The sequence below is a fragment of the Neomonachus schauinslandi genome, chromosome 3 (assembly GCF_002201575.2).
Source record: "Neomonachus schauinslandi chromosome 3, ASM220157v2, whole genome shotgun sequence".
In the NCBI taxonomy this organism is placed as follows: Eukaryota; Metazoa; Chordata; class Mammalia; order Carnivora; family Phocidae; genus Neomonachus; species Neomonachus schauinslandi.
This window is the reverse complement of record NC_058405.1, coordinates 146,465,566-146,474,820: the sequence shown is the minus strand read 5'-3', so window position 1 is coordinate 146,474,820 and position 9,255 is coordinate 146,465,566. Positions and strand designations below refer to the sequence as shown.

Below are 9,255 nucleotides of genomic sequence, written 5' to 3'. Positions count from 1 at the left end.
CGTGGTATACTGCGTATTATAAAAGGGTGTAAACCCTATACAACTGCATAAATATCATAAAAATTGATTTTATAAAGTCTCAAGATCATAATATGTATTCAAAAATACATATAGCTGTGCTTTAGTAAGCGAATCCATCAGTTAATTGAGGGATAATTTTGCTTTTAAGATATATCCAAAGTATATACAAAGGATCCACAAATGTTAACAATTTGTGATCAAAATTCTCAAGAGTTACATTTGCAAAAAACTGTTGGTTTTCAATTTAAAAATTTAAGAAAGTTGTGAATATTGTAGGGTAATTATTACTTGGGTTAAGAAAAAGTAGATGGCTTCAGCTTTTTAACAGGAAATTTGTGAACTACTCACAAATGAGAAGTTACACATTTTTGATCATTAGAAAAGGTAAATTGCCTATACTTTCCCATTGAGAACAGAATGTGCAGTGTATAAAAAAAAAATCTGAAACCAAAAAAAGTATTTCTAGAAAAGCCCCTGGGGATACATCTCATTTCCTTTTACATAAGAATGAATAAGTGGCACACTTGAATGATATACCCTTATATCAACATATGTATTCCATTACCAAGCTAAAAGATGAAACATTTTTATTTAAAGGTAGGGAAAATATAAACTTAAAATATTGAAGTGCACCATTTTACTACATAGTCTCTAACTTCATTCCAACATAACTTATCAATATAAACTGGAGTCAAAAAAACACAAAAGAGAAATGTTACTTGCATGCAAAACTCATTGTTCCAACATGAAACACTAGGTCTATATTTTTTAATTAACAAAAACTGCACATCTGTTTAATTTGGCTAACACAAAGAAAATGCACATTAAAGAAAGATGTTAGCGTATTATCCTTCCAATAAAGCAAGTCTATATCAAAGGCACTTCAGCAGAGCACTAACTCTGTAACCTTTTCCAAGTCATTTTCATTTATGCCACTTTTAATGCATCTCTCTGTAGACCAATAAGAAACCTCCTACTCAAAAAACTAAACCTAGGTATTACCCCAAATATTTCTCCCTCCTATGGACTGGATAAAATATGGCAAACTTTTGCCTATGTTTTTAAGTTCTTTGGGTTAATTCAGAAAGGAGTATTATCTGACAGGTTAGGTGTTATAGGAAAAACTAAAGTAATTACAGAAAAAAACTGGCTGAAGTCGACTATCTTGGGGGAAAAAAAACGGTTGTCTTTCACTGACTATCCATCTATAATTTGACTAAAGCTAATATGGCTAATTTTGCTTCTTTCAAATTATTTATGTGCCTTGGGTCTCTATGTTGCTCCCATGTTGAATAGAAGAGGATGAGAAATAAAGTAATTTAGTTTTACTTTTCCCCCAAGGGAAAGGGGAAGCTGCTTCAGATATTTGCCTTCATGGAAATTTTAAGAAAAATGGGATGAGCTGATTTTAATTAACAAAGAGCTTTATTTTTAGGACATATGAATAATTCAGAGTTGAAGACAATTATAATTAAAAACAGCTGTTGAATGTATTCATTCTGAATTCTTTTCTATATGAAAAGAGCATGGATATATTACTTTCAAAATTAGAAAAAATGTTGCAAATGCTCTAAGTGATTTAAAAAAACTTTTACTTCTCCATTAAATTGAAATATTTTCTAAAACATGTTTTATGAATGTCAAGAGAAAAACATCTGGATATATACCCTAATATTCTGAAGGTTTTTTTGAGTCTTAGGGAAATAGAATTTATTTTCCTGCTCATCAACATTTCAAAAAAAAAATGAAATGTTCATTTCTTTTAGCTTCACATATTTTGTTAATAAACTGAAAGTTTATTATGATCACCTAAATATTAAATTTTAAATCAAGTTTAAAATGAATGAATGGCGGGGGGATAGAAAAAATATCCTAAAGCTGATTTTAGCCTACATGTATCAGTGAGTCTTAAAGACTTTTTTTTTTTTTTCAGATTGCTAAAAGTTTTCCTTGACAGCTAAGCTCATTTCACTATAGAAGCAGGGAAAAAAAGAAAATTTAAAATAAAAATGGAAGTATCAGAGCGTTCATTTTTCAGATTTCTAACAAGTTAACATCTTATCATTTATTCTGTTAAGTTATATCCAAAAACAACCAAAGAGCTGCTATTTCCCTCTCTAACAACCAAGTAGCTTCTTGCCTATCTTACATGAGTAAGATTTATTTTGGGGTTGATACAGTACACATGCCGTTTATTGCAGAAAAGGAAATATTGTTTGGCCTTTAAATTCTAGAGTAACACCAATAGAGAACATTTATTGTTATTTTCACCTATAGGCAGAGAACATAACAGTAATATTTCACAAGACTATGATGCCCAAAGAATACAGTTTCATTTCTAAATGTTTTGCAGGGGCAGGCATCAAAGCAGAGGCAACATTTTTGAAAGCAACTTTAGGGGAGTACACATTTCACTGTTGTTCTTAAGAGGGCTAAATTGGCTGAATGAGCAACATTTTCAGATAACTAACAAACATCCTGAAACTATTTTACATTTTGAGCTCTTGGATACTTCAAATTCATCACCCAAAAATAAATGAAAAGAATAGGCCAGAAAAAGCATTTCTTGGTATCTTTCTCTTTCAGTAGTGAATTGCCATTTTACTATTTACTCTGCTTGAGACATGTCCAGGGACCATGAGCTTGCTCAGTCTCAACTTCTTAAAAAGTTCATACAGCAATTTACAAGAAGCAAGAATAAACAACACGAGACAGCGGAGACACAACCACCCTCGGCGTTAATTTATGGGAAGCAGTGGGCGTTCCTCGCGCTTCTTCCAGATATTAGTCTTGCTATCCTTTTTGGCTAGTGGTGGTCTGCCCCTCTTTTTCGTGGGGGATATATTGGCTTCAAAATCTTCAGCAGTGCTTTTTCTTCCTGGAGACTCTTCCCCAGGGTGTTCCATGATAGCCCCACTCCCTCCATCTAGGATGTGCCTTAAAGCCGGGTCCTCAGGGGAGCAAACAGTAGTCCCACTCTCGCTACTGCTCAGGTCTAAATCTTCTAAGTAAAGGATCTTAGGCGGATGCATGCTTTTGATGAAAGTTTTCTCCCTCTCGAGTTTTCTACTTGAGTGGTGCTCATTCATGTCCACCCCAGAGTCCAAACTCGTGTCATTGCTCTGGGCTCTCTTGCCCTTTTTCAGGTCTATAAAGGAATGTCTCACTTGTGCGACTGGTTTTCCATCAAGAGACACAAACCATGCTCTGGGGTGGGGGGAAGGCTTTCCTTTGGACAGCTCCAGGAGGGTCTGTTCTGAAATTCCTTGAAGCTCTGATGAGAAGGGAGTCATTACGACAGCTTCATTTAGTGTTCCAGGCACAGAAACCGATTCTAGTAAGCTGTTTGAATACCGGCTCCAATCTGAAGTTTGCGATGGCAAGCTCTGTTGCCCTTCGAGTGGGATGTTCTCTTCCCTGGCAGCTGGGGGCTGTGCGTGAGAATGCACTGGCATTTTGGGCAATGTCTGTGTAAAGTTCTCTCTGCTTACTGGTTCCATCAATTGGCCATAGACTAACTGTCCCTTTCTTGGCAGAGTAGCTGACTTAGCAGTATGTACCTGTTCTGGAGTGGAGAAAAGGTCAGACGTTTGAAGAATGGCAATGGGTTGGCTGTAGAGATGCATAAGCTGTTCAGGAATGTGGGAATGTCCATACACCTCCTCATTACCTGTGAGGTATCTCTTTTCCTCTTGTGCATCACCTAGAGATGAAGATAGATTGTTGTTAATATGTTTAGGTTGTTTAGACCCTGCAGTGGGCTCCAAAGACTGTGTTGGGTTTCTTGAGTAATTGTTTTGATTGGCTGATAGAAATGGAACATCTTCATTGTAGATTTTAAAATTGTCCCGAGTTTTTACCATGGAAACTCTTTCTTCTGCTTCTGCCTTTGATGGCTCCTTTTTCTGAGGGCTATATGAGGAGTTTTTGGCATTAAATAACTGTGACTTGTCCTCAGCTTTTAATGCAACTTTGACTGAACTGATATGATTTATGTGTGTGGTTGAAGTTGTCTGGTCTCTCTTGAGGACTTCGAGTTTAGTGATATTTCTTTCTCTTTTCTGTGGAGTACCACACTTATCCCTAGAGTAGAAGAGATGGCACAAAGTGTTTAAAACTTATGATCCAGAAGAGTCATTAAAAAAAACAAACAAAACTATCCCATAACATGTGTATTATATATGCAATGCTACTGTTAGAGTATATCCACTTCTATTTTAATCTACATATTGTAAAAATCAAACTACTTATTTTTATAAATAAACTTCGTAATACCCATAACACACTGACGTGATACTATAATGATAGTTTTGTGTGTTTGTACATATTAATATTTCTCTTACCTGCAATAACAAAGAAGCACAGCAAAAAATCCAATGACAATGACTACTGTGCCTCCTAATATGGCAGTGAGGAACACCGTGTGGTAGGCAGTTATGTCCCTGGAGTCTCCATTTCTACCTGAACCTATATACAGAAAATATATTATTTTAGATCAAATTTTCAACCACGTCCTATTCTGGGGAAGGCAGATTAAGTATGCGTACACGGTTGTATTTGGTTGCTCCGGTCTCAACAGCAGGCTTCCCAGTGGGTGGAGCATATGTTCCCCACACTTTGGGCTTCATCAGTTGACTTGTTCTGCTCAATGAAATGTGAGCCCCTTAAATGAGGCTGCATGATATGGCCCTGCCCTCTTGCTAAGACCCTCTAATATACGAACAGTGTATCCCACAGTACTGCCATTCCTTCAGCCTATGTTCTGGAATGAGAACAAATGTTGAACTGAACCAAGCCAAGCCCAACAGTCATGACAGTGGCTTCCAGGCCCGACAGTGAGGAAGCTTGCTTCAGCAGGCGGTAAAACTGACCCATGTTGTATGGTAGCAAAATATTTGGTGGAATAAACTAGGAGAAAATATTTCTGTGCCCAGAGGTTTGGGGATAGAAATGTTGGTAGTGAGGGTTGACTTATTAGCTATAATCAATTTTAAAAGAAATTTTAAAGATAAATTCAAAAAAGAATTTGCCAAGCTAAGTAGGTATGAAAGGTTTTCTAGAAAGGAAAATTGGAGGACTTGAAGGATTCCAAGTTGCAACTCTTTCAGCCCGGCCTCTAGATTAAGAAGATGCCATGCAGAGGTACAAATGACCCATTATCTTCCTGTATGAGAACACACAGATACACTGCTGTTGGAATCCGCTTAAGTGCAATAAAAGTGGATTAATGCACTGGGATGATCAGTTGTAGGCTATGAAGATTCTGCATGAAAATAAATGCAACCAATGTTGAGGTAACCTGTTTTAATATCACTAAGACTGCACGTGGTTCACAAATGTATATAACGAGTCTACTGATCATTATCAACTAGAGTCTCATATGTATTCAGGATGATAAGGTGATAAGAGTAATGAGACAACTGGTTTTCTGGCAAGCTCTACCATGAGAATGTCCAGAATAAAAGACTGAGGATCACAAGGTCTTTGGATCCTTTAACTTTCACGTCATCTAATTTGATAAAAATAAATAATAATGATAGTAGTAAAGGTTTCGGAGAATCAGTACTGTGGTTATGCATACAAACTTTGGAGCCAGTGTGCCTCAATTAGAATCCTGGTCTATTTCTCTTTTAAGAAAAACTTGCTATTAAAATTTAATTCTCGGGCGCCTGGGTGGCTCAGTCGGTTGAGCGACTGCCTTCGGCTCGGGTCATGATCCTGGAGTCCCGGGATCGAGTCCCACATCGGGCTCCCTGCTCGGCGGGGAGTCTGCTTCTCCCTCTGACCCTCCCCCCCCCCCATGTGCTCTCTCTCATTCTCTCTCTCTCAAATAAATAAATAAAATCTTTAAAAAAATAAATAAATATATACATTTCTTCCACCCTCACCCATTCTGGGGAGGAACAGAAAACCCCCACCCCCTCCATTCAGGAGATTCCACGTATAAAGCCTGATATGGTGAGGATGAAGTATAAAAATAGTATTTACAATAGGGAAGACGGTATCTGTTGCTACCTTAACCTTCAGACACCTCCCTTCCCCATCCCCACAGGACCCTTTTGCTCCTTTAGAAAAAGTTCCTGGGAACTCATGTAAGTGCAGAGGCCTCTAGACTTGTACTCAAACCTCAACATCACTGTTTACTCCATAACATTCTCATTTATTTCTTGGGCAAGTTTCCTTACTTTGTGTCTCAGTTCATATCTGTCAGATCTCACCTATGTGGGTTGTTACAAGGATTAAAAGTTAATACTTACTAAAACACTTAGTGCTTAGCACATGAGAAGCAGTCAAAGTGTTACCTGTATGACACCATTGTTGTTGAATGAAACTTCAAGGTCATGAAAGAATAGGCACTCCAGTATTGGCCACACTTTCCTATATATATGGTAGGTAATAATAGACAACCAAGTATAGCATTGCACAATATGAAATTTCTTCAAACAGAAAAGAAATAAGAGTAACAATTCTATCTGCAGATCCTTATTCAGGATCCAGAGCTGCAATGGAGTAAAGTTTGATAATAACTGGATGAAATTCAACTTCTAAGGATATATGAATATATGTTTCTGCAATAGAACCACTGTACAATAGAACCACTTTTGGAAATAAGAGGCTGATACTGTTGGGTTTCCCCAAAATTTTATATGTAGGACAACAGCAAAAAGTATGCGTGTGTGTGTGTGTGTGTGTGTGTGTGTGTGTGTCTAAAAAGACAAAGGCAGAAAAGGATATTTTCACTTAAATATATTTGAAAATGCATATTTAAAAACAGTCCTAAGTACTTGATTTTTAAACTCTACTATAGAAATCTATGAAAAACAACTTGATTTTAATTTCTTGTACTTATTTTCCGAGGAATTCTAGAATTCTATTTAAGACTTATTTAAAAAACAGATTTAGTATGTTATTAACCAAATTTTAAGTAAAGTAGCTCCAGCACACCAGACACTAGTCCATCAGAGGACCAACTTTGATTTTACAAAATGTGATTTTACTCAAAATCTACACTTTGGGGGGGTGGGGACATTAGGGATCATCATATCCAACTCCTACAATTTAGAAATAAGAAAACTAATACTAAAATGGGTAAGTACCTATTTCAAGGTCAGCCAGATATTTACTGGCAAAGCCAGAGCTATAATCAAGCTATCTGTATTTCTAGTATAGTGTTCCTTTGACTGTGATATACTTGTGGGTGGATTTTTCAAAAGCATCAGTAGAAGCTATCCAATTCAAACTAAATGGGAATCCCACACTTCTATTTTAGTACTCTGATTCATACAAAATCTTTTCTGACATACAAGCTAAAACAAAATTTCCACCTACTCTAGAAAATTATTTGACTTTTATAATTCATAGTCATCTTATATAAATTGATTTCAGGTATATTTTTCGTAAAGTACATTTCTCTATAAAACTCAAGTGTTCTTTAGGTTATGTTTATTAGAAATGAAATAACTTGCATTTAGTTGAGTTGAGGTATTAAATATTAATTGTTCTTTTTCATCAATATTTCATTATAGTTGCAAATCTAGAATTAAATAAGGCCAGACAGCTGGCAAGACTGCAGGATATTTTGCATCACGAAGAACAAAAGTAACCACCCTCTGGTTTCTGAATAAATAATCTCATAAGCACTAAGTTCAAACAAAAACAGGGAGAACATCCCCCTTGATCATAATGGTTAATGGCTCATATTTCTTCTATTGGAATCCTAAATTTGGGTTTCATTGGGGGAAAAAAAAAGGTCTTGTTACCTTGCATGGTTTAAAATTCAAAGGTTGTCAATATAAAATGAAAAAAATGAAACTACTAAAAAAGACATTTTCAGAAAGAACAGAGCCTTCAAATTATTAATAGACAGCCATAACAAAGTTAGGTGATTGAATGCTGTAGAGAAATGTATGTATATGTATGTAAAATGTCACCCACATCCTGGATCGGGGTATGCATGGGACTGTTCCCGACTAGCACCTCAACTGGGAGCCCAGACCCTCAATAAACCAAAAGAATTCTCTGACACATGATTAAAGATGTAGGAATGACCTACACATTCAACCTTCACACTCCCCCCAAAACTTCACTAAAATGACACTGAAAGTTTTGCTTTGTTTTGTTTTTCTAAATCAACCAGCCCACAGGTTAACAGAGAAAAGGAGAACAAGATAAAACAGGAAGAAGGCACTGAAGGCTGGAAAGCTGACTTAGCAAAGCTGGCAACAGCGAAAGCCAAGAAGCAACTCAGCTGATCCCAGTGAGCACCCAGAAGGCCCATAAAGTCGGAGCAGGCCAGTGGTGCAACCAGTCTACACGACCACAGGTTAGAAGACTTTAAGAAGATTTAATGGACAAAACATGCAATGTTTGAGTATTTTGAGAGATTTACAAGACTCAAGATGCATGTGTGATTTCCTTACTACAAATCATACAGATAATCTGATAGCATGTTAAATCTAGGAAAAGTAAAATACTCATTTGTCCTAGAATATGAACAGACAGTTTCTAGTGGATAAGTCTTAGCTTTTGTCCACCTCCAATTCCTATGTCAGGCCAAACCTTCATTCGGGGTATCGCATGTCTTATCTTGGAAACAGTATGGGGACACTATTTTTCAACAGCCCTTAACCCCAGGAGTGTGCTCATGACCCAAGTCTGGGCCAACCAAATTCTTCATCCCTAGAATGCAGGAACAGTGTGAGGAAAAGACTGCAAAGGGTCAGAGTCAGCCCTATATGCAACAGCAATCTTGCAAAGTCACACAGTCCTGCTAACTGGGGTCCCTAAGATTCCTGGCTTTTGGAATCTAGTTCTTTAGCCTTTCCTGGCATCCAGTGAACTCCCTATATCCTGATTTTATGTAATTTTTATGTAATTATCCAAGAGCTGTTCCTGTGGCTCACAACCCAAGGCTCTAACTGATAACCGACATTATATAGTCGGTAAGTGGCAATGTTTACAATAAAATCAAGACCTAGCAGTATCAATTCCAGTTTGCCTATTTGGATTTTTTTTTCAAATTACTTTTGTTTCATTTTTACAATACCTCTAGTTCCTGGAAATGGAGCTGCTATCCAGTAGCCCAAATGTGGTGCATCATATGTCCAAATTAAGTGATTATTATATGCCTTGACTGTTCCCCGGCCATGATTTACCCAAGCACCTATAAAAAGGCAAGTAAAAAATACCAGTTAGTTTATACGTCTTTAATGCTGATAGGAGTTTGCTGATAGT

General features: G+C 36.9%; 1 protein-coding gene across 1 annotated transcript in view; it reads right to left on the bottom strand.

The window, feature by feature from the left end:
• Positions 1 to 2,718: 2,718 nt before the first annotated feature.
• Positions 2,719 to 9,255, bottom strand: part of FAM171B (family with sequence similarity 171 member B) — a 60,276-nt gene continuing 53,739 nt past the window's right edge. The window contains exons 6-8 of the mRNA XM_021703179.1: positions 9,068 to 9,184; positions 4,365 to 4,488; positions 2,719 to 4,104 (exon numbers count right to left, since the gene is read on the bottom strand). Coding sequence (XP_021558854.1) covers positions 2,760 to 4,104; positions 4,365 to 4,488; positions 9,068 to 9,184 — 1,586 coding nt within the window. The 3' untranslated portion in view covers positions 2,719 to 2,759. The remainder of the gene's footprint in view (positions 4,105 to 4,364; positions 4,489 to 9,067; positions 9,185 to 9,255) is intronic.